The 27,003-nt window shown below is 40.4% G+C and overlaps 2 protein-coding genes across 4 annotated transcripts in view; one reads left to right on the top strand and one right to left on the bottom strand.

Annotated features, from left to right (window-relative positions):
- Positions 1-27,003, bottom strand: part of LOC146004507 (PTB domain-containing engulfment adapter protein 1-like) — a 162,920-nt gene that overhangs the window by 109,255 nt on the left and 26,662 nt on the right. For 2 of the 3 annotated variants that reach the window (XM_083143374.1, XM_083143377.1), the window contains exon 1: positions 20,116-20,385. The exons of the other annotated variant lie outside the window; for it this stretch is intronic. The gene's annotated coding sequence lies outside the window, so the exon portion shown is untranslated. Of the gene's footprint in view, positions 1-20,115; positions 20,386-27,003 lie in introns of those variants that run through there. 3 annotated transcript variants of the gene reach the window in all.
- LOC146004133 (uncharacterized) lies at positions 7,629-12,833 on the top strand. Its single transcript, XM_083142800.1, has one exon. It carries the CDS (start codon positions 7,629-7,631, stop codon positions 12,831-12,833), a length of 5,205 nt encoding a protein of 1,734 aa, XP_082998926.1.

The raw sequence follows: 27,003 nt of genomic DNA, 5'->3' as shown, positions 1-27,003 counted from the left end.
ATGCAAAAGGATGATTCCGTCCGACAGCATTCCAGGGCATTTTGACTTTATGGCTTTTGATTTTTTCGGAACTGCAGGTGATCTTTGATAATGGCATGCACAGAGCCATGACTGATGCCAACCTGAACACGAATTTCTTCCTCTGTGATTCGCCGGTCTTCCCGGATCAGACCATCGATCCTCGCAATCACATCAGGCCTAATGGCTCGATGGGCCTGTCCCGGGCGCGAATCGTCTTGCAGTGATGTGCGTCCTTCGCGGAATCTCTTCTACCACTCGTGCACACTTGTCAGGGACATGCAGTGTTCGCCATACACTGCAGACATGCGACGATGAATTTCGTGTGTTCCAGCACCCTCAGCCACCAAGAAACGAACCACACCTCTCTGCTCTTCTTTGCTTGCCTCCATTTACAATGCTGGACGAACACACTTTTCACTACACTCACCTCCTGAGCAATGACGAAGCAACTGTGTGGACCTGTGCGTTTTCACTATGCATTTCCCCTACCCTACAGATGGCAGTATCGATACGTAACAACAGTGTTGCCAACTTGTTGAGTTCAACAGTGTTGAGTACTTAGTATATAAGTACTCCTGGCACACTTTTACTGAGCACAAAGCTATAATTTTTATGGAGACAATGTTATCATATTGTATATGTTTTCATTTTGGGTTGTGTTGTGACTGGTCAGTAGTGGTGCCAGGTTGACAGAATTATTTACAAGTTCGAAAGTTAATACAGAATATTTCATACGGTAATTATACCATACTGATGTAAAAAAATGGGTTAGCAGCTTTCTGAGGGGGAGTGGCCCATATTTGCATCGTCACTGACGACTGTACAAACGGGTGGTGTTTGAAAGCTCAAATGATCCTTCCAAATAACAATTTTGTTACAAAGCTGTCACTGTTATGGTGGAATCAAAGCAGGGATGAACAGTCACCTTTATTGCTAGGAATACTCTGGTGTATTTGATGTGGGCGGCTGATTATCTTGAAAACAAACCCTCGCTGCTTCAACGCAACGAATAAACAGTGAATAGGAATTCCCACATGGAGATACTCTGGTATTGTTACGCCCGCTATACCCAAGACAATAAGCCACCTCTTTCTCATCAGCTCTGTTGGGAACCATAATGTACACAAGGCATGTTACCTCAAACTCCCACAGACAGGGAACTTGCAATATTCCCAAAGCAACATGTACTTGTTCTCGAACGGGAACTTCCATGTACACGGTTAGAATGTAACTGGAGATTCCCACATGGATCTACGAAATCTCTACTACTAGCACAATTCAACATTTAACAGTTGCATTCGTCGGATGAAATCACACGGTACCTACAGACACATCGGAAACTATACTCGGGTATTTACAATGTGCGGAGCATTTGCTTACCTCTAAATGTTTACTTTTGTTACGTGTAACAAAACAAAATTCTACCACATTTAATACAGTAGTGGGAGCAGCGGTGGTTTAGTCGGAAGGGTGTCAGACTTCTACGTGGGAGACCCGGATTCGATTCCCAGGATGGATGAACTGGAGCGGCTTTCCAGTTCACCCAGTTTTAAACAAATTGATTCCTTTGGCAATGCTGGGGGTAAAGGCGGTCGGAGTGTGATGCTGATTGCATCACTTACCAAATAAAAGATGGAGAATGTGTGGGACTCTACCACCACATACCCCTATGTGCCTTCATAGAACGGTGTAATGTGTACGGGCAACTGAAGCTAACTTTACTAATATAGTAGTGCAGTATGAAAATGTACAAAGAACTTCGTCGCATCAAAAAATCTAATATAGGCAAATGAATTAGATAAAATGAGCCGTAATCTTAACGTTCTGAAGTGCGGTAGAACCGCTCACACTGCCCTAAAGCGGACTTGCTATCCAGCATGTGTTCTTATATGTATCAATTTCCATTCCATATTTACCAATGGAAATTAACGAAGATAACTATGTTGCTGTGCGGTGCGGCACTAATGCATAAAGAGTACTGCCTTGTAAGCTTGCAGAAGAACTAGAACATTGAAAGTTAGTGTGAATGTTATAACTTGCAAGCTGGAGAATACATTACGTAGGAAGGAAACTACGACCGAACAAATATCGGTAGTCGCATGTATCGGCTAAATGTTGCCTCTCATAGCTGGTGGTAGCAGCGGTTCAAATTTTGTTTAGCACTCCATACGATAGGCCATTCACAAAACTTGCAAAATGAAACTACAAATTTGTCAGTGGAAGAAAGGTATGATAACCCTGCTAAAATTGACAAACATGTAAGTAACAGTACATGGCATTTAAGAGCTTTCGCCACGAAAACAGTCCAGTCAAGGTCACGCCACCCACCTGCAGTGATACCAATGAGCAACAATTTCGACCGACGAAGTCAACCGCATACGTACACTTGGCAACATCTTATTTGACCGCCCCGAAAGAATTCTAAGTCCCGAAATCGTAAACTTAGCAACATTGCACTTCAGCTCCAGGTGAGAGTAGCCAACTTTGAGTAGGTCCTTCCACTAGACGAAAAACGCTGCGGTGATAGGTTTTCAATTGAACACTTTCCATGAACTTAGAAACTATAAACCGTTATTATAATACGCAATCAAACAGAAATAATAAATTGGAAAAAGAACCTTGAAGGATATTTACGATTCTGCTTGCTCGACTTGAAATTTGTGGGGTTTGAAACACTGAACAGAGTTTTTCTCCACCTGGAGGAAATTGCCATCAAGTTTGTGCAGAAAGAAGCAAATTTGTGAAGAGTTTATGCGACATTTTATTTACAATACCTTGCATAATATCGAACAGTTCTCAAAAACATATATTGTACACGACTTGTCGAGAAAATGTGCTTGAAACACAGGAAAGTGGGAGTCTTCATAAACGTCAACATGTTTTTAAGGGTATAACGTCATTAAGTTAACGTAGAGTAGTTGATTAGCGCTGCTATCCTTATTTTTCGTCAAGCGTGAAAGGTCGCCGGTTCAAATCCCGGCCTCTCCTCTTTATTTTTTTTAATTTTGTTTGCTGAACAGATACCGTTGATATTAGAATATTTAAAAAATGAATCCGATGCACACTTGAGGGACGTCCCTTCTGCGCATATTTCCCCTTAGAAGTTGGAGATTTCCAGGATTTAAAGTTAAAACTTTTCTTTTTAGTTATTGTTCATATGTTGTGTTAACACACATATCATGATTAATTCACAAATCACATATATGTATTCAGGATGCAAAATGTAATGTTAGCTCCAGGTAGCTCAAGTTAAAATTTGCTACCAGTTTGAAGAAACCAATTCACACATAATGTCATATCTATAATTTCCTCATGGCAATTTTTATGAGGAAACGAATTCAGATAAAATCGAGAAACACTGAAAGGGAAAAATGATGAACATGTCTATTGGCGTTTTGTCATATTTTGTAAATTGTGTAAAAATTCCGTGTTTTGAACAAGCAATCGTTTAGTTACGAAGTATTTTGTTGTTTGTTTAAAGTAGGAACAGGAGAGCGAAAAGGAGTCATTTAAACCAGACTCCGTTTGACAAGAAACTTCAGCTTTTTTCCAAAGACTGTATGAAAAGAGAGAGGAACGTATGAAATATGAAATATGTGTGAAATTAAAACAATGGAAACCTTGAAAGATTATACTAACGAACTTCAAACTATGAAAAACATATTTTCATGGTGGAAAACTCCAAGTCATTTTCGAAATATGAACTTGATGTTTTTTCTTTATTATGAAGTGGAGATATGGGACGATACGATCCCTCAGCAAGAAAATTTTAAGTAAGCTATCTCCAACTTTTTCTATGGTCATAATTACTAATTAGGGTCCGGAAGTTGATGAAAAATCAACTTTTTTTCTGACCCTTAAAAAAATGCTAAACCTGATATCATGTCCGTTTCCCTTCAGTTAGAGCCGGAAAATACTTTCTATTTTACATTTTTTTTTTTGGCATTTTTCGGCCTTTTTTGGCTTTTAGTTTATTTGTCAGTATTTTTAACAGATTTTGTTGCATTTTTACTTATTTTAAATGTTTATTTTATTCCTCCCCTGTTGTTTCGTGCATTTTAAATGCATTTACTAGTAAAACTTACATATTTAGATTTCTTGACATGGTCCTTTTAGCAAATTCACCATGAATCGAAAATACGGTCAATGGAAAAGCATAATATTATTCTTAACTGAAATGTTTGGCAGTGGATTAAAATACATTGTGTGAAGATCTACTTTGAGGTTCTTTTTCTGGACACTATTATTAGAATGGTCGGGGGGTCCGCCCGACGTATCCCCAGCCGTTATAGTAGGTCTCCGTGACCGGATTACGCTCACTCACTCGGAGCTCCCCAATTTCCTCACGATGGTGGGTTGCCACCGGCCCTATACGTAGGCCGAATAAATTCCGACCAGAGCCGGATTCGAACCTATCGAAATCAAATAATAAATATTTTAGGTGTCAGTGAAGAACAAACAATACATAACTTAAATAACATTACATTTTGCATCCTGAATACATATATGTGATTTGTGAATTAATCATGATATGTGTGTTAACACAACATATGAACAATAACTAAAAAGAAAAGTTTTAACTTTAAATCCTGGAAATCTCCAACTTCTAAGGGGAAATATGCGCAGAAGGGACGTCCCTCAAGTGTGCATCGGATTCATTTTTTAAATATTCTAATATCAACGGTATCTGTTCAGCAAACAAAATTAAAAAAAATAAAGAGGAGAGGCCGGGATTTGAACCGGCGACCTTTCACGCTTGACGAAAAATAAGGATAGCAGCGCTAATCAACTACTCTACGTTAACTTAATGACGTTATACCCTTAAAAACATGTTGACGTTTATGAAGACTCCCACTTTCCTGTGTTTCAAGCACATTTTCTCGACAAGTCGTGTACAATATATGTTTTTGAGAACTGTTCGATATTATGCAAGGTATTGTAAATAAAATGTCGCATAAACTCTTCACAAATTTGCTTCTTTCTGCACAAACTTGATGGCAATTTCCTCCAGGTGGAGAAAAACTCTGTTCAGTGTTTCAAACCCCACAAATTTCAAGTCGAGCAAGCAGAATCGTAAATATCCTTCAAGGTTCTTTTTCCAATTTATTATTTCTGTTTGATTGCGTATTATAATAACGGTTTATAGTTTCTAAGTTCATGGAAAGTGTTCAATTGAAAACCTATCACCGCAGCGTTTTTCGTCTAGTGGAAGGACCTACTCAAAGTTGGCTACTCTCACCTGGAGCTGAAGTGCAATGTTGCTAAGTTTACGATTTCGGGACTTAGAATTCTTTCGGGGCGGTCAAATAAGATGTTGCGAAGTGTACAACGCGCGATGTGTCTACCGAGAAGCTTAGACGAAGTGTGGCAACCCTGGAGGGCCAGGGGTGTGGAGGAGGCAAGGGGAATCTCCGACCTGGACTGTTTTCGTGACGAGAGCTATAAGCAGGGCTGGAAAAATTCCGGTCGCCATGGCGACTAAAAATGTGAGCCTGGCGACTGAGCTTTTGCTGTAATATTGCCCTTTTTTAAGTTTGCATGTACGATATTTTGAAAATTCTAAGTTAAAATTGCAGTACAGCGTAAGTTAGCAAATGTTTCTTTTTTTATCAACGTTGTGAACATTCCATAGAATCAGTAACAATTTCTTACTCTTTGTCCCCGAACCCCCCATTTCCCGCTTTCTCATGATTTAGCGACGTTTTTAATGCAGTGATGCTTCAGCTTCTTATAGACTGATTGATTTTTGATTGATTAGTTTTATTTTACTTCGTTTTTTGTCACTTTTGGCTAATTTGCGAAGATGGGGATGAGTGATGATATGATGAATGAACACTCACAAACATCCATGCCCAGGCCGGTATTCGAACCCGCGACCCTTGGCATCGTAACGCGACCACTCCGCCACAGGGGCCCACTCAGCTTCTTATAGTATGCACTCAGGGTGCAATATCCCGGAAGGGAGGGCGGGGAATTCCCCCTCACAAACAATCTTGGCCTCAAAAATCCCCCCAACCAAATATTTCCGGGGGGAGAGTTTTGTTAATAAACAAAAGATAAGGAATTACTTTTAATTTCCAATATACTTTACTAAGAATAATATCGAAAAACTCACAAATTAGTGTGGTTGTGAGTATTGAATGCATTCTCTCTCAAGAGATCGTTAACAAATCTACATCAATACGCACAATAAAAGTAAAATAATAATGCAAGAAAATAATAACTATGAAATCTAATTAATTTATATTAACATAAAACAAAAACTTACACATAATAAAAACCACTTCAACTATTTCATAGCTTATTAACATCTTTAACCAGTTACTAAAGGAATTAGTTAGCTGCTTTGCAATATCTGATTTGTATAAAAGTAACAAATTAATTTCCTTTACGTAATTAATAATATTTTTTTTAATTGAGTGATTTATTTTTACTTTTAATAATACACATGTGGGGGAGGGGGGTTTGTAGATTAAGAACTTTTCCCCCCACCAGTCTTCAATGATTTCGCACCCTTTGTACAATTGATAGTAGGTGGTTTCCTGGCGCCTGATTTTCAGAGCTGGCGCCTAGCTCTGAAGATGATGTTTCGAGCACTGGCTATAGGATTCTAATATCAACTGACAAGAGGTTAAGAGTATTCTCAATCCTGGCTTGATCCAGCTCTTTTCTGTTTTAGAGCCTCCCGATGGCGTGGTAGTAACGTCGTCATTTTGTAATTGTTTGGGACAGATTAGTGTATGTATTATTATTTGTGTTATCAATGTGTGAAAATTTGTATATCTTAAGTATTCATTATACTTGTCGCCACTAGGTGGCAGGACAGTGCAGACTCTGCTTCGGAGACTGTGCAGGGCGTGGTACATATCGGGAAATACCCGCACTGAACGAGAGAACAGCGAGAGACATTGCTACACGGTGGTCGACTCCATTCCAATGTAGTCCAGTGTCAGTGTACATTAAATAGTGTATATAATCAGTCCAGTGTTTAAATAAGAAACGCAACATTTTATGGTCATCTCCGGGCAGGATTAGTTTACCGAGTGAACAATCTCTGTGAGATATGACGTGTTACGCATCAGAAAAAACGTCTCAGCTCGCCCGCCATGGAAAGAACGAGTGTTTTCGCGCGGTGTCGAAGTGACTTTGTATGCAGTGTTCCAGTTACAGATGTGTACTGACATTCGTACTTACGTCAATGTACGGTTGCATGTCATGTGCTCAATCGTAGAACTTTCTGTGTTACAGTACTTATTTCGTATTACGTGTAATTTTCGATCACAACCGTTACGCGTGTGGTTTGAACAGACATTCCGTATCGTTATCGTGCGTACGTCGAATGTTTTGTTATAAGACCGAGTTATACACGGTTGTATTCAGTGGACAATAAGTTATCTGCTACGATAACTCATCACGGGACTGAGTATCATAAATTTGGACAGTTTCAAGCATCCACTACAGTATCCTGCTGTCGGCTGAAGTGACGTCATCGCCAACACCCAGGGAAGCTTCAGGTCAAGGTCAGTAGTTAGATAGGCTCGCACCATATTTTGTTTACTCTTTCCTCACGTACAATTTCCTACATATCTTTCCCTCTTTCTTTCGCGATGGATGAAGAAGAGAAAAGAGTGTTGATACGTAAGAGAGCTGGATTTAGGGGCCAGTTAACACGAACACAAGCATTTGTTAATTCCTTTGAAGATATGGGGGAAGTTCAAGAAGTAAGGGTCCGTTTGCAGAATTTAACACCTTTGTGGGAAAAATATGATGAAGTTCAAACACGTTTAGAAGTAGAAGATATAAACGAAAATCATGAACCTCACAGGGAGGATTTTGAAGAAGTTTACTACAAGGTACGGGGTAAAATGGAATCCATTATAGAGAAACATAAACAAGCACAAGCTGCACCTACAGATGGATCGGATGTTGTAAACAATGCTTCATCATTAGGCACCAAGCACATTAAATTACCCACGGTATCTTTACCCACGTTTCACGGTAATTATCAGGATTGGTTAGCATATTCAGATGCATTTCAGGCTATGGTTCACACAAATGACAATATTCCTAAAATACAGAAATTCCACTACTTGCGTTCATCATTAGAATCTGAAGCAAGAACACTTATCGATACTTTGCCCATGACTGACTCAAATTACGATATTGCATGGCAATTGTTGAAAGATAGGTATGAGAATAAACGACTGATAGCAGCAAGTCATGTCAATAGCATCTTGCATGTGAACGCAGTTAACAAGGAAAATGCCACAGAATTACGTCAGTTCATTAATGACATCACCAGTAACTTAAATGCTCTTCGAGCCCTTGAATTACAAACACCGTTAGAAGATGTTATTTTGATACATCATTTTTTGGCTCAACTTGATTCTCACACAAGAAGGGAATGGGAATTAAGCCATACCGATCAGTCATTCCCTACACTAAAGGAACTGTTCACCTTTCTAGAACAAAAATGTCAAGCTTTGGAATCAATGAAGTCTGTTCACGTAAACAAAAATGTCAATGAACACAAGGTTAGCCCTAAACAGAAACACATCCGTCAGTCAAATTCTTACCTGACAACTACAAATACACAATGCTATTTCTGTAAATTAGCACATTCCTTATATTCATGCAAGTCTTTTGCAGGCGCAAGTCTGAAGCAGAAACAAGAGTGTGTGCGCAACAACAAACTTTGTTACAATTGCCTCAGATCGAATCATAATTTAAGAAACTGTACTTCAGGTAATTGTAGGCGCTGTGGATTGAAACACAATTCACTGTTGCATCCAGACGAAGGCGGTAAACGAGGAGGTCCTCTAAGGCAAGACCAACCAAGGAATGACTCACCAGACACGAGGAATGAAGCTGCAAGGACAACTTCAGTACAATCTTCATACTGCACATTTAAGAGTAAACCAAGATCACACGTTCTGCTATCAACAGCTTTAGTAGAAGTCGTCGATTCTAGGGGACAGCCACATACATGTAGAGCTCTCCTGGACAGTGGGTCTCAGTCAAATTTCATCAAGGAAGATCTTGTCCAGAGACTACAGTTGCGAAAGCAGAAAAATCATATTCCAATCAGAGGAATCAATAATGTTTCATCGGAAGCCAAGCACAGTGTAGACATTCAGCTGCGCTCAAGAGTGTCAGACTTCCAGACTTCACTTACTTGTCTGATACTCCCACGCATCACAGGGAACGTACCTTCTCAAGTTATTCATCATGAACATTGGAAGCTACCAACCGACATTGAGTTAGCAGATCCAGATTTCTACAAACCAGAAGGGATAGATCTACTAATTGGATCGGAACTTTATTTGCACTTACTTCTTCCTGAAAGACAAACGAGAGATGAAAACTATCCAGTTCTTCAAAATACTGAATTAGGTTGGATTTTAGCTGGTCGGATGGAACAGCCTGTAGAACCTAGTACACCCACAGTAGCATGTTTTGTACGCATGGAGGATAATTTGGATTCTCAATTACGGCGTTTTTTCGAGTTGGAGGAAATGTACTCGAAACCAAAAACAGCTGAAGAAGTAGCTTGTGAAAACCACTTCAATCAACACACCACCAGAGATGAAACAGGGCGTTTCATTGTTCGTCTCCCATTTCGATCAGATCATACAGAGCTAGGACATTCATACAACCAGGCATTATTCAGATTACATAAGTTAGAGAAGAGGTTTCAACAACAACCAGAGTTGAAGGAGGAGTATAGCAGAATACTCGAGGAGTATGAAATGTTGGGACACATGAAGCCAGTACAACCAGATCTAAATGAAGATGATGACTTGTCATACTATTTACCACATCACCCAGTATTCAAACCTAGCAGCAGCAGCACGAAGACCAGAATTGTTTTTGATGCATCAGCAAAAACAACAAATGGAGTCTCATTAAACGATATACTGATGGTCGGTCCAACTACACATGACGATCTTCAGTCTATAGCTCTTCGCTTCAGAACGCACAAGGTTGTATTTACGGCAGACGCCGAGAAGATGTTCAGACAAATCCTGATTCATCCAGATGACACTAAGTTTCAACGCATACTTTGGAGAAAATCTACAGATATGCCAGTACAAACGTTCGAGCTCACAAGAGTCACATTTGGTTTGGCATCATCACCGTTTTTGGCGACCAAAACATTGCAGCAGTTAGCTGAAGAGGAAGCAACCAAGTTTCCGAATGCATCCAAAGTTTTACAACGAGATGTTTACGTTGATGACCTCCTCACTGGAGCCAACAGTATTGAAGAAGCTAGACAATTGCAAGGAGAACTAATCAATTTACTGAATTCAGCAGGATTCACTTTGAAGAAATGGTGTTCTAATCATCCAGAACTTCTTGAAGCAGTACCAACTACTCATAGAGAAATGCAACTACCATTTCAGTTCGACAAGGGAGCAAGCGTTACGGCTTTAGGCCTCACGTGGGATCCAGTCACCGATAAATTGCAAGCAAATAACAAGGAGATAGTGTCATGTTTTGAAGACAACATCACTAAACGACAAGTAGCTTCTATTGTCGCATCAATCTTTGATCCTTTGGGACTAGTGAGTCCAATAGTAATTTCTTACAAGATATTTCTACAACAATTATGGTTCCATAACATGGAATGGGACGATAAGTTACCAGATAAACTCAACATGGAGTGGAAACGTTTGTTTCGACAGTTACCAAACATTAATCAGATACAAGTTAGCAGATTTGTGCTAGTTCAAGGAAAAGTGGTTGACATTCAACTCCACGGATTTTCAGATGCATCGCAAGTTGCATATGGCTGTTGTTTGTATCTTAGATCAACAAATGAAAATGGTGAAACCACTGTACATTTACTTTGTTCACGTTCGCGTGTGGCACCTATAAGAAGAATCACTCTTCCTCGTCTTGAATTGTGCGCTGCCTTGTTGCTGGCGAAACTAACACACAAGGTGTTACAACTACTACAATTGCAAGTCAGTAGAATCAATCTATGGACCGATTCGAAGATCGTACTGGCGTGGCTCGCATCACCTGCAAGACGATGGAAAACCTTTGTAGCGAATAGAGTTTCACAAATTCAAGAATGTACGAAGCCTCAGTACTGGAAACATGTAGTGTCAGCACAGAACCCCGCAGATTTAATCAGCAGAGGGACAAATGTAGACTCACTACACACCTCTCAAATGTGGTTTCATGGCCCTGATTGGCTATCACTTCCAGCAACAGCATGGCCTTCGAGTCCAACATCGTCAAGGGATGATGACTTCAAACTCGACGAACTTGAAGAACAAAGAACAACTACAGTAAGTCTAGTCACAAATGCACCAAAAATAGAATTCATCAGCAAATTTTCGTCGTTATTGAAACTTCAAAGAGTGATTGCATATTGTTTGAGATTTCTACACAATGCGAGGAACAAACAAGAGAAACATATAGGATCATTGTCAGCAAGTGACTTAAGATCAGCATTGCATACTTGCATTAGAAGCATGCAACACGAAGTTTATGGCAAGGAAATACGAGAATTGTCTTCTAACAGTCAGGTGTCAAAGGATAGTCAACTTTCAGACTTGCATCCTTTCCTAGATGACAAACAAGTACTCAGAGTTGGAGGAAGACTTAGGCACTCACAGCTACCATATGATAGCAAACATCAAATCATATTGCCACCGAAGCATCATTTAACTGAATTGATCATTCTTTCAGAACACCACAGGCTATTACATGCAGGACCGCAACTCCTTATATCTTCATTACGACAGGAGTACTGGATACCAAGAGCCAGACAAGTGGTCAGAGCTATTCTGCATAAGTGCCTCATTTGTTTCAAATTAAGAGCATCTATTTCCAACCAACTCATGGGACAATTACCACCATCCAGAATACAGTCCACTAGACCATTTCTAAACACTGGAGTTGATTACGCTGGACCAATTATCATAAAGCCGTCAATCACTAGAAGCAAATCAAGGCTGAAAGCATATGTAGCAGTATTTGTATGCTTTGCCACAAAGGCCATACACCTAGAATTGGTCGGAGATCTCAGCACCAAGTCATTCATTGCTGCTTTGCGAAGATTTACGGCACGCAGAGGAAAATGTTTGAACTTGTACAGCGATAACGGAAGAAATTTCGTCGGTGCCAATCGTGAATTACAAGACTTGAAGAATTTATTCCAATCATCAGACTTCAGCAAGTCTTTAGAAGACCATGCAGCTCAGGAAGGATTCAAATGGCATTTTCTACCACCCAATAGCCCAAATATGGCTGGACTTTGTGAAGCAGGAGTGAAGTCCATGAAGCATCACCTGAGGAGAATCGTAGGGAACTCTGCTCTCACTTTCGAAGAACTTGAAACACTCTTAGTTCAAATCGAAGCCTGTCTTAACTCCAGGCCCCTCACAGTATTGTCACATGACCCTACAGATCCCAGTTTTATAACCCCTGGCCATTTCCTTATTGGTGCACCCCTAACTAGTTTTCCTGAGCCTAGTCTGACTAACATCAAAGAATCCAGTTTATCCAGATGGCAGAGATTGCAGCAGATGTACCAACAACTATGGGACCGTTGGTCAAAGGACTACTTGCATTCCCTGCAGCAGAGGACCAAGTGGAACACCCAAAGGAAGAATTTGGAACCAGGAACAGTGGTCTTAGTGAAGGAAGATCACCTACCTCCACTTACATGGAAACTTGCTATAGTTGAACAAGTGCATCCTGGTGCGGATGGACTAGTGCGTGTTGCAACTGTTCGCACTTCGTCTTCAACTTATAAACGTCCAGTTAACAAACTAGTGCCTCTTCCAGTAGATCATTAGTGGTACTTTTGTTGATCGACTCGATCAAGAGGGGGGACTATGTTTGGGACAGATTAGTGTATGTATTATTATTTGTGTTATCAATGTGTGAAAATTTGTATATCTTAAGTATTCATTATACTTGTCGCCACTAGGTGGCAGGACAGTGCAGACTCTGCTTCGGAGACTGTGCAGGGCGTGGTACATATCGGGAAATACCCGCACTGAACGAGAGAACAGCGAGAGACATTGCTACACGGTGGTCGACTCCATTCCAATGTAGTCCAGTGTCAGTGTACATTAAATAGTGTATATAATCAGTCCAGTGTTTAAATAAGAAACGCAACAGTAATCAAGAGGCCTCTGGTTCGATACCCGATTGAGGCTCATTGCACAGTGATTCGGATGCCACACTAATCTGCAGGTCGAGTACCGGTTACCTTTCTGTGTATAAAGTGAACAAACTCTTTCAGTCTTCAGAGAATGTTACCCGGTCATAATCATTACGTACTCCAGCTTCCTCCTTCCATATTTACAGTAGGAAAGTTGTGGTATTAATAATAATCATTTCCTTGTGGTTTTCACAATTTACAATTTTATCGATTTATTATATGTACCCTATCCTGGACCCACAATTACCAAGCAGACATGCTCTACATACAAAGAACACCCAATACACTTTTCAGTATAAAGAGAAACAACCAACTATAGAACTCCACACTTCTCACAGCAACGTCACTGGAGAAAACTTATCCATATCCAGACTAATTTCAGGAACTTGCCTATTGTAAACATGGGAGCTGGGACTTTCACTTGAGCATGAACCTGGAGAAAAAAAACTAGTAGCTAAGCTACACGGTAAATAACTGGAAAAAAAATAATAAACACGTAAATACCCTGGAGATACGACCCTTTCGTGTGTTCGACCCAAATTAGCACAGTTTCTCATAGTCGCCTCAAGTTTCTTCAAAAAATTTCTTCCCTCGAAGATATTCCCGAAGTCTGGGAGAAGAGCTAGTATGTTATTTACACAACATGAAAAGAGAGTGACCTGGATAGTTATTGCAAAGTTGTTCCTGCAGCGCTGCCTGGGAGATGAAAGAAAAACCTGAGCGAGAGAGGCAAATGACCGTATCAAGCCAGCAATTTCCGAATGCAGGTCAAGAACAATAACGAAACGCAATGCAAGAACGCAGGGGAAACTCTGAACAAGCACATTACCTGTTGCGGGTCCCTGTAAACCTTATGGCTGAACATCCCAGTTTCCGCACTGCGCAAGATATTTTGGAACATCGCTGCCATTATGTATTCCAAGTCGAACAATAATCTTAAATTTCAAATGTCTGGTGGACATTTTCTGCTCATATTCATGGACTTAACTTGGGACTTTGGGGTAGCCGAATCAAAACGTTTTCTATTCCATACGGTTCAGGAAGCCTTTTTATTACGACAAATCCCACTCAACAGTACACCAGAATTCGCCTATTCTAAGACTATGCATTAAGCACAATGGAATAGTAAGAAACTGGAGACTTTGGTTTCGTTATGCCTTTCAAGCAGTTCCTGTCTTCTCTTCAAAGAACATTAAGAATAAGAATTACAAGAATTATGTGTGTTTCTGTGTACATGAGTAAGTATGTAAATATATGTATTTGTCTGCGTATCTGAATATGTGTTTATATATGAGTATATATGCGAATATGTATCTGGGTATACCTCTGCAAATGTTGCTTTATTTCATTAAGACACATATTCTTTACGCACTTATCAGTGTAGTGGTTTTATCTCTTTCTGTTATATTGTTATAATAGGTATATGTATGAATTGTCTTATTTTATGCACACCTATTGTAATTTGAGCCAGAGTTCTGTTTTAGGTGATATAAAAATACCGTCCAGGACTGTTTTACTAAATAACTTAAATTTGCGAAATCATAAAAATTACTCATTACATTGTTTATCAGGCCCGAGGGCGTTAACAAAAGTACCATTAACTCGCAAATTTTAATAAACCTGCAAATTTGGGTTACACGATTGATTTTGTTATTTTAATTCGCTTCTTCTGTCACTTTTTGGCTAATCGTGAAGATGAGTGATATGATGAAATGACACTCAAAAACATCCTGGCGAGATTCGAACCCTGGACAAATTTGGGTTACGCCTATGCTCATACTCACAGCGAATAATATGAAAGTGAAAGACTGTTTTCGCAAGGTAACAAGAACCAAAGAACACCAGGTCCCCCCCCCCCAATAAGATGTTGGTGCACAAGCAAACTTTCAACATTGTGTTAGTTATATTAGTGAACTTCCTTACATCTAAGGTAATGTAAACGAGTGGTCCAAACAAACAAACAGTTGCAGATTCATGATAAAATTTGAAGAAGTTCAGCTTTTCTTAATGGTTAATATTCCCGATTTTCCAAGATTTTGACGTCTACACAGGTCAATTTTTAAGCCACCAGACCAGTCTAGAAAGTAGATGAAAGCAGTAAATAGAATAGGCTATGCCTAACAGCGAAAAGCGCCTAATGGATGCCTTTGAACACAATAACCAATGCGACCTGGGCTCAGCTTTTGGTGATGAAACCGGATTCTCAGCCATTTGACCAAAACAAAATCCCCAACTGCTGCAGGTACTTCCCATAGTGAATCACCAGACCATTCTGTACAACTTTCTTACTCTTCCTACATAATATTTTTCCAGTGGTGAGAAAAGTGACTTCGGCTGCATGAAACACATTTTTCCTCTTTACCTACGAATACCTGTTGCATCGAATTAAAGTGATTAGGTACTGATTCGCGTAAGATGGACCTTTATATGAATTCTATCAAATGTTCGGTTTATTGGGAAAAAGAATTAGTTTTAGATGAAAAACTAAATATGCTGATCAAGGCAGTAATTTATTTTATTAAAAAACATAAACTAACGTTAGTTTATGTTTTTTAATAAAATAAATTACTGCCTTGGTCAGCATATTTAGTTTTTCATAATCATGGAAACAAGGCTTAATGGAGTTATAGTTTTAGATTACACATTTTCTCCCTCACGGAATTTAAGTATCATTAAGCTAGATAAAGTATTACATTACAGTTAATAAGTGTGTGTACTTCCGTGTATTTCTTCTGGAGAATGAATAAAAATTTTAAAAGGCGACAGGCCATGGTTCAAACCTGGAATCTCGGCGCAGAGCGTTATGCTGAACATTTCGTCATAGAGACCAGCTGACCACCCTTATCAATACAAAACGCAATAAATGTAGCCGCGAACCAAAATTCCCACGTCTTCAGACTGATCCAGAAATTATAGATGGAAGTGCCTAACTTTAGTCCAGCTTCTCACCCAGCCGAAAATATTTTCTATATCGACATTGCTTTAGAGAAAACCGACAGGCCTCTATGGTCCAAGAGTTTATCTTATCGCATTGCAAAAATAGTTTCGAATCCTTGGTACGGCCTGAACGTCAGCAGTTCTCTTCCATTACCATAATTGATCCAATTGTTGCGGTATAACCCAATGGTATAAAACGTCATGTACAGAAAACTAATATATTACACAGAATCATATCCCTATAAGAGGTAGAAAACACGTAATACTTGTCACCGATAATATTAGGAACAGGGTGTAATAAAAACCTGATCTGGGCAGTTGGGAGTGACCATCGCATCCCTGTGGATACGCCCCTGGGCTGAAAGGGGTACTCTGCACTCTAAGCAGTCGCCGGTGAAACTTCGTACACTGCGATAAAATGGAACATTTTACATTGTTTATAACATGAACGTTTTGTTTCCGGTTAGCGGAGATAATTGATGATTTTATATGGACTATAATTTATCACTTCATTACGTCGTTGCTGATAGTAATTTTTACGTTTTGTTACCTTAGGAGTGCCAAGTTTAATGTTGGAATTCTACTTATCTTCCTTTTCCTTCTGTGTGTGTGTCCATACTTTTTGTTTTTAAGAAACCTGAAACTGTTCCAGGATATAATAAATTGGACGAACGTTGGTGACACTTCGATATTAACTGATTTCTGCATTTTGAAATACATTTTGTTATATCCCCAAGTAAAATCATTAATTTAAATTTTAAAAATTTGACAATTTCGAAGGTGTACGGTCGGTCTCCGCCCCCCACCACTAAGCACAAAAAGGTTAACATCCCACTGAGGGTTGGCATATTAGAGGAGGATGCGTCCAAGTTTGCCACGTTTTACTATAGGATATAGGCTTCAGGTTCACCACCCCCATCCAATAAAGACATGGGTACGCTAGTGGTAGCAGATAGTTAAAATTTTGCACGACAATTGCACGATCAATTCTAGACCAACTACGCAATTTACTGCGTGGAAGGGGAGGAGGGAAAGCAGTCAGTTTGTAAACATTCAGACCAAACATCACTGGAAGCACAGAAGAATCTACATTAAGCGAAAGCTGCAGAACATCTCCATTAAAAACCTGCTTTCAATGCAACAAATTCCTCTTTGCACATCCAGCGCAAGAGGAAAGATCGTCAATGTCCGTTATTTGAAATCAAAGTGAAAGCGGCGGCCCCATTACGAGAACAAGACCCAGGCGATCTTCAGCTCGCAAGAAGCTTCGTAGCCTTAATTTCACAGCGTAAATCCAGCAATGCAGCTATTTCGTACAATGCTACAGAGTTTCCAAGTAGGCAAGTACGAAGAAAAAGCGCAAAGTTTGGCACCTCATCTACAATTCAGTCATAGCTGATTTGATTTCCCCAAAGAGTAACTAATGTTGCTGAGGCAGGAAAGAAGCTATTTGGGGTAGTATTTCTGCCACTCCTGACTAATCGGGACGGTTAGGGTGAATACGTTGATCACGATTACTCAGATCGAGACACGATCTTCGGTGGAGAGATCGCGAGGCAGCATCATCGTAACTTCCTGCAAGCAATAGATACTCTGTATAAATCTAGACCTAAATCACGTCAACAGTTTCATTTAAGATACACCCTAAAATGATAAAGCTTTAGATAAATCTCAGCCATATCCTGTGCATCGAGGTGGACAGTGGCGTGTCCAGGATTTTCGAAAAGGGTGGGGGTGGATGCACGTCCTTTGTAGTCAGCTCTCACTTTTCATTTTCCTGCCTTCAAAGTTTCTTTTTTTTTTCCTAGGAATATTGGGCACGCCACTGGACTTTGATATTCCAAATAACTGATAAAACCACGACAACGTATGAAACAAATGAACAACCCGAAATGTATCAAATTATAAATATGCCGACTCCAGGTATACCCATTAAAATGCATGAACTGCTAAATGCGTCACTTGATAAGAAACGATAATTTCAAAGAATCCGAAATTACACATAACTGTCAAATTGATGCACCAAAGGTACATTTTGAGCTCTGGGTGTGAAGATTCTCCATAATTCTATGAGAAGATACGATCTATTTGTTGAGAACTGCGTCGTTCTGAGGTATTTCGAGCCAGTTCCCACAAGGAGACTAACCGACTATAGGCATTCCCCACATATATTCATTAGTCAACATACCGCGGTACCCTTGACCCTCTGTACCACCTGGGAAAAGTTAAATACCTTGCATGGTTATGAAGATTTTGTTTATCAACGTTTTCAGTTTATTTTAGGTCTCGGAAATGTGTTATTACTTAACTGTGAAGCAGGACAGCCCGAAGGCTTCGCGCAAGAGAATATAGCACCCAAAACGACTTTCCACAACAGCAGCTATAATTTTACGTAGGCTAGTTAGGTTAGGATTGTTAGATTTGGTACTGATAGTTATTTTCGACGTGCTCTTCTATTATTATGCATATAAACAGTTTTTACTAATAAATAGTGACGAAATACTCCGAAATTGCAGGTTTTAATTTACGGGGCCATTTAGGATCAAACACCTCCGTTATTTGTGCTTTCCTAACGCTGGAACCACTTTTACATTACGTAAAACCTTGAAATCTGTCCATTAAAAAAAAACTCTACGCAATTCTCGAGGAGGTACAGTGGGTAAATGGCCCCTATACCGCGAAGGTTGGATGATCTGTTTACAAAGTTCGAGGTTTTCTATCCGAATAGAAAGCTATTTCACGAACAAAATCCATCTAAACATCAATAAATTGCATGTCATGCAAATGCACTGTACAAAGGAAAATAAGCAACTCTGCATCACAGAATGAGTCTAGCACTTCGAGAAATACATACCACAGAAAGCAGTTTTCAGACAGGCTATTTTACTGTATAAAAGAAGCATAAGCAGTACGAGCATACCACAGCGATTTGCAGAAAAGGATATCACGCCCACTCGAATTACATGTTAAAATTTTAATATTAAGAAGGCAGTCACTATTATCAGAAACAGCTAAAATGTGGATATCCTACCACATAGCAGAAAGAACAGTTGGCCTGGATTAGTCCTTGAAAGTAGCCAGCCTGTGACGAATAGCGTGGACTGGACTGTGCGTCCTATCCTGAATTCATAATAAACTACATTTGAAAACAGTAGGCCCAAAAACAGTGCTGTAAATTTCCACTTTTCAACTATGTTTCAAATTTCTAATATTTCTTTCAACTACGTGGGTCTTATCGGTCACAAGTTGCAAAATGCAACTAATTTTTGGCCTTTTGTCAATTTCAAGATGTTCGCTATTTTCGGCGACAATGCAAATTGATATGTAGATTAGTTTAATTTCGTCAGCTTTACTCTTAATACACAAATTACGAGTAAAATGTATTATTTCTAATCTAAACAATGCCGTTGCAATTAGAACTCTGGTGCTAAAAGACGCACCTCAGCCCAGTCATGGATGGCAGCATTTGACTTAAAAGTTACGTGTGAAAAGTCGAAAAGGTTTCACGATAATTTTTAAAACTAATATGATTCACGAGAAATATGAGCTAAGGTATTAAGATTAATCGTTTTTCCAATAAGGTGGAGAGATATACATCTGGGGTAAAACAGAACCAGGTAGATTAAGACAGTCCCATTTATCCCTGAACAACCGCAGGATAACATCCAGGAATTCCACAGAACCGCAGCTTTCTCTTCGGCACCGCAAAAATCCTACAGAGGACTTCTACGTTTCTAGAAATTACATATTTCGCACAAAAATTGACGATAAACTGGCAGGTTTTTCGCAGAACCTTCACTCAAGCCTGAAGCAATCTACTATGGTAGTGCCTGGGGCTAAAACCAACGAGGAAAAGTCCAACGCAACTTGAAGGACTGCTGTTGGAACAGTTTTAAACTTTAAACTCCACCACACTGGTACAGGTTAACAAACAACACAGAACACAAAAGCAATTTAACATTCAATCCACTCACCTTGTCGCGTTGGCTGGAGCTACCACGGTGGATTGAACTGTCCTCCAGTCCAATGACACTTTCCTAAGCAGGCTAATACGCTCTTGCAAGCGTCGGGTATGGGATACTTGGAGGAATCACTGACACATGCGACACTGCACATACAAATCTCGCCTCAGGATATGATAATCATGCCCCCGCAACCAAGAGGTCGTATCCGACTCCTCTGCAAGCACTCTACTGACTGACGTATCGTTTTGTGCCAGCGAGTAGCGAGTGCTCAGGGTCGTATGCGAAGGAGCGGCGAAGGTGGGGAAGTGAGAGGGCCAGCGCGGAGGCACCTGCCAAACAGTATGGCGGCTGTGCGCACCGAGTAATAACCATTGCTTCGATTATATTCCGGGGATAAAACCGCACTGCATTGTTGAATTTGGGTTGCGGCTACTCTGCTTTGCCTTTTCAGCGTCTGGTAGGTTAAGCGCGACGATGAGGATGAAGTGATGACATCCGAACCAGGCACGTATCTAGAAATACGTAAATATCGCTGGAGGTCCGTCAAGCGTCTCAGAAATAATAATAATTATATGAATGATTAAATTAAAATAATCATATCAAATTAAAGTAAAAAAAGTAAAGTGCTCCCCTGTGCTATGCACCACGCCATGAAGGCGTATAGGAGGTGTGGAGTTAGGGCCCCACACTTTCTTCATCACGGCCGAATATGGGGATGATGTGATCAGCATCCCGCCCCTAGCCGCCTTAAAATCCCCGTCCCCCCACCCCCACTGGGGAACGAATCCGGGGCTCTCGCATGGTAGTCAGACGCCATAACGAATGAGCTACCGCGGTTCAAATTAAAGAAATGACATTAATTAAATATGTAAATTAACTAATAAGTATTGTTATTATTACATTAATAGGTATAAAGACGGCATAAGAATAGAGATATAACAACAAGTATTCATTATCTAGCTTATGTGTAATTAATAGCGCAAAAAATGCATTACAAAATTTGCTCTGGCTACGAAAATTAATGTCAAATAGATAAAAATTGAATATTTATTGAACAACAAAAACGGATGTTAGATCCAGTAGACAAAAAGTCAAGTTCCTGATTAATATTTTATTTTATAAATAGCAGTGTGCATAAATCTTCTTTGATTCTGCCCTTCACAACCGTATGATCCCAATGCCTTCCAATAAGTTCGGCGGAAAAAATAACTTTCAATTATACAAGAAATTCTATTAAAAAAAACTATATTTTCATTATTTAATTTCAGTACTTTTTAAGCCTTTTCGGCGGGTCCGGACCCCCTGAACCTCCCTCCCCTAAATATGTCCTTGATCCATACGGAAACATACGTGTCAAACACAAGATTCAATTGTTCTTTTCTTTACTTCGGTTTTCTACCACTTCTGGTTAATAGCGAAGATAAGGATAACATGATGAAATTGACGAAGGAACACTCACAAAGAACAGCTATGTCCAGACGGTATTCGAACTTGTGATTGTAGTGTGCTGTACTAACAGCTCCGGCACGGAGGTCGGCCCAAGATTATAATCCAGTACTTTCCGCTTCGCAATAATTGACGCTAATACGTTCGCTGGTGATCCGTCATTATCCCGGCTTATCCTAGTATGTTCTCAAAGACTGAAGTCCATAAATAATCTATGACTACCTTATCCGAGGATTTTCTCAACGATTGTCTGCCACAAATAATCTATGACCACCTTATCCAAGGATTCTCTCAACGATTGTCTGCCATACATAATCTATGACCACCTTATCCGAGGATTTTCTCAACGATTGTCTGCCATACATAATCTATGACCACCTTATCCAAGGATTCTCTCAACGATTGTCTGCCATACATAATCTATGACCACCTTATCCGAGGATTTTCTCAACGACTGTCTGCCACAAATAATCTATGACCACCTTATCCAAGGATTCTCTCAACGATTGTCTGCCATACATAATCTATGACCACCTTATCCGAGGATTTTCTCAACGATTGTCTGCCATACATAATCTATGACCACCTTATCCAAGGATTCTCTCAACGATTGTCTGCCATACATAATCTATGACCACCTTATCCGAGGATTTTCTCAACGATTGTCTGCCACAAATAATCTATGACCACCTTATCCAAGGATTCTCTCAACGAATTTCTGCCATACATAATCTATGACAACCTTATCCGAGGATTTTCTCAACGATTGTCTGCCATAAATAATCTATGACCACCTTATCCGAGGATTTTCTCAACAATTGTCTGCCATAAATATTCTACGACCACCTTATCCGAGGATTTCCTCAACAATTGTCTGCCATAAATATTCTACGACCACCTTATCCGAGGATTTCCTCAACTATTGCCTGCGGTATTACAACTTTTGAAACTCATCATGGGCAATGCATGATTCATTACTGTCGATCTCCTATTTTGCATCACGTTATGCCTTTGGCTAATCACGCCGATGAGAATGACGGATTAGAGGGCATCTATAGAAGGACACTAACAAAGGAATACCCGTGCCCAGACTGGGACCTTCAACCCACCACTCCGTCGACGCATTTGGCAACCGAGGTGATGTTTCATTGTTTCTTAAAGACCAATAAAACGTCAACCCAAGTTTTTCAGTCATTTTCTGGCACAAGTAGGTTAACTGGGAAAGGACCTACAGTTTTAAAAAGCGAGCCCTGTGGCCTCGCCGAGAATCAAGCAGGGGACAATATAACGATATCTGTCTTTGGACGTCGCTTTTAGGATACTAACCAGCAAACCTGCAAAACGTTACGCATGTATCCATGTCTGTTAAAATACCCAGTCACAATGGTTCACCCGTGTAGTTGAGAGGATCTTACACTGCCTCTGCAGAACGTCAAATAGTTGTTAACGATACTTTTCCCGCATAAAGGACCCTATAAATCTTCTCCAAAGCGCTGGAGTCATTCCAAGAAAGTGCGTGTTCGCACGACCTGCGTTCCCAATCTCTGTAGGTGCGGCACGAGACACTCATCCATATGCAACAGGTATCCCGCAAAATTTTCTCAGAGAATCCATGGCGTTATTTCAGATCTCTTGGCGAAAATGCAGTTTCTTCTAACCTAAATAGTTTTTCTTTAATTTTTTCCAATAAATGAACAATCCTGTACCGTTCACGTTCTCGTCTCGGATTGCAAATGTATGTCTCGGTCTACAGGAAAAGGTCTCGATCTCATGTTTTGAAATAGACACTGAAGTGGAAAAATTTGTATGAAAAACAAAATACGAACATAAGAGTTTCTTGTGGGGGGGTACCGAGACGGTCCATAAAAATCGAGACGAGAACGAGACCGAAACCAGGTTCTTCGAGATTTCTCGAGACCGAAACTTTCTCGAGGTATCGCAGGCTCCTAGCGTCGATTTGATTCGATTTTTTTTCTTATTTAGCGCCGCATTTCTGTCACTTTTCTCTAATCACGACTGTGATAAAATGATGAAACTTATGAAGAAAAACTTACAAAGAAGACACATGCCTAGGCCGGAGTTCGAACCCGGGACCCCTGGCCTCTTAGCGCGCTGTGCTAAACATTCTGCTATGGAGGTCGGCTACTATAGCGTCGAATCCAATCGTCAAACAAAAACAATTATTCAGAAAAGTTGTTCGCGTTAACGACTTCTATGCGCTGTGAATGAGTTTGATTGATTTATTTTATTTTACTTCGCGTTTTGTGCCTCTTGGCTAATTTGCGCAGATGGGGATGAGTGATGAAATGGACATTCACAAACAACCATGCCCGAGTGGGATTCGAACCCGGGACCCCTGGCCGCTGTGAATGGTGTGACACGTTATGTACCTATGTTGTTATTTCAACATTTTTCAGGACAGGCTAACGAGACGAATGTTTAGAAAGGGGAGGGATTTCTTCACAATAAAATATAAATCTTAGCCTTTAGGGAGGGAAATTATAAGAAAACTAATTACTATAAGCGCAACATGCTCCTACGGTTTGATACACTGATAGTTAGGCTTCTTTGCCGCGAAGCCTACCGGAATAAATAGTTTCCTAGGTTGGGATTTCTGTGACGAAATCGTTCCTAATTACCTCCATTTCGCAAAAGATGCTGGGACATTCCTTCGCATACGAAGAGGATGTGCAGCAATAGCATACTCCTTGCGTTTCCCCCTCCTGCTGATGGTGATCTCGGTGATTTCAATTCCTTCGTTACGTAACACGCAGTCACCGAAGGTCACGTTTTGTCACTTTTTTCTCGCCATTGTCACCTGCAGACAATTAAGCACTTGCTTAATTTGATAATTCTAATTGCCACGTCACTCAGAGCCAGCGTAAATCACAGGTACAAATTTTGTTCAGTACAATATACGAGCAATTGCTATTACTTTTCCATCTGTATATACAGGGTGTGTCAGAAGTAATAGCGCAAACTGAAACGGTGAAAAGCGCGAATGTATGGTTACGATACATCTTACGCTTGTCTCCTTGCGAACTCCGAGGTTTCTTTGTTTAAAACTGAACACTGCCGAACGTGTAACATAGTCTAGAGTACAATAGTCCTTGGTAATAAAAGCAACAACAGAAATGTCTAGCGATGTGAACCTTTTAACTCTGTTAATCGTTACTAACTACAGTAAAACCTCGTTAATCCGGATCCCGATAAGCCAGACTTCGCTTAATCCGGACAAGCAAAAGGAAAAAAAACAGAATGCAAGGTTTTAAATGTGGCTAGAAGTCAACAATCGCATTGCATTGTCGTATTGCTTTACATTTTACTGTGCCCTTTAAATACACCATAATAAACGTGGTTTGTTGCTATAAACTGAGTTTTAATGCACTTACTACTGTTCTTTTAGGTTATTTCAGTTAATCCGGACTTTCGTTAAACCGGTCAACTTATCCCCCCCATTAGTCCGGATTAACGAGGTTTTACTGTACCTCACACGTGAAAAGCATACGATGTGTACAACCAATCAAATCAGTGGCGGATCGTAACCATACTTTCGCAATTATCTCACTTAACGGTTCGTTTACGACCCCATGCTTACTGGGACTTTTTTTTTTCTTCTACTATATTGTACTCTTCACCGTTTCAGTTTGCGCTATCACTTCTGGTACACCCTGCAGAAGAACAGAGAGAGAGGAATGAACGTGTTTGTATTTTTGGTTACTTTAAGTTGCTTTCCACCCATCTAGGTTAATCGCGACGCTCAGGATAAACCGTTGCAATAGATAATAGAACAAGCTCAATGCATACTCTTCCCCGGGGTCTCGGGTTCGAATCCCGGCATGGATGTGACTGTCCGTCATATTATCACTCATCCTTATCTTCAAATGTGGCAGAAAAGCGAAGTAAATTAAACCGATCACTCAAACCATGCCTTCCCCAGTTTGTAGCGTATCACGCTAATCACTCCACCACTATATTGAACGCAACTCCAGCTGGCGGCTGGGAAACAGCGAATCAGCTATCAGTTGAATTTTCTTCGACTGAGATCGGGCATTTTCGAGTCACAAGGTACCGAACGTTGTTGGCGGGACGAAACAAATTAGCGTTGGGTACACCACATGTTGCCAAACGTACCGTAAAGCGAGAAAGTCTTCTCGGGCAACGGTATCGTCAGCACCAGAAATCAGCGGTGGTTGGTGGTACAACTGAACATGCGGTCTTGAACGATGAAATTTCCGGAAGGACCACCCACAGGTCGGAATGCAGGCGGATACACAGTCATATAAAGAAAACTGGCAAAAACAGAAGTACGCTTAGCAACGTTGCTTCGGGAGAGCGATGTGATCCCTTCGGTTTTTACTTCGCAACTGAGTTTGTTGACACCAATCAGACCACACACCCCTGAAAATGATTGGGGGGAAAGAAAGCGCCAGAAATAGCCATCAAGGTCAACCGCCAGTTGGAGTGGCGATCAGTATAGGGGCTGGCACAAAATTAGAAAAAAAAATACTCTTAGGGTATAAGTTTCATCCAAAGCAATAATCTCTGGACACATTATGTTTCGGGTTCCATTTTCCTTTGTAAGTCCAATCTCGATTAGCTTATCTGTGCGACATCCTCAGTGAATGTTCCTTATTTCTTTACGTTTAGTTTATGCATGAGCATCGTTTCTTGATTTTGGTGGGGATGCGTCCCCTTGACAGAAAAAAAGTTGATTTATTTAGTTAGCTTTACTTCGCCTGTCACTTTTGGCTAATCGCGAAGATAAGGATGACGTGTTGAGATGAGGCAGATGAAGGGACAATCACAAACATATAGGGACAAAACGACATGAGCTCCACAGAGAATTATACTGTCTTGAAAGTCAAGACGCCAGAGCCTCGCTAATCTGCAAATTGCAGTCCAGGGTGTACTACGTGGAAGTGAGGTTGACTCTTGAGTGCCGTTTGAAAAGACCACCCTTACACCCTCACAGAAAAAGGGTAAAGAAACATGTTATTGATCAGGGATTCAAAGCTACGGCCCCTTGACGTGATTTACTTATTCCACTTTGGGTTAACTGCGACGGGGAGTTGCGATGACAAGAAGAGAAAGATTCGTTTCTTTTCCTTGATTGGGGGATGCGAGGCGTTCGTGGTCTTCACCAAACCTGCACTCCCAACACTGGCGTATGCAGGATATTTGTTCGAGACTGGCTGGAACCGTAAAGGTGGATAGTACATAGTGGTAGATGCTTTCTGGGGAAAGGGGCTGCATACACAATAAAATATTTTGTATTTTTAGAACTTTCCTCTCTCAAAATGGAAATCGGGGAATTTTTAGGGGGCTTCGCATTTACCGCTCTGGTTTGTCCCCCCGAGTTCTTCAAAAATGTCGATTTTCACAAAATTTCGGAGGGGCTATAGCCCCTTCAGCCCCCTCTGCGTACACCAGTCACTCTTAACATACGCC

This window comes from Lepisma saccharinum, chromosome 21 (genome assembly GCF_977018435.1).
Source record: "Lepisma saccharinum chromosome 21, izLepSacc3.1, whole genome shotgun sequence".
NCBI lineage: Eukaryota > Metazoa > Arthropoda > Insecta > Zygentoma > Lepismatidae > Lepisma > Lepisma saccharinum.
Note: the sequence above shows the minus strand (reverse complement) of the source record. Positions and strands in the feature narration are given on the sequence as shown.

Coding starts and splice junctions, on each gene's coding strand:
- LOC146004133 (XM_083142800.1), top strand. CDS start 7,629: ATGGATGAAGAAGAGAAAAGAGTGTTGATACGTAAGAGAGCTGGATTT.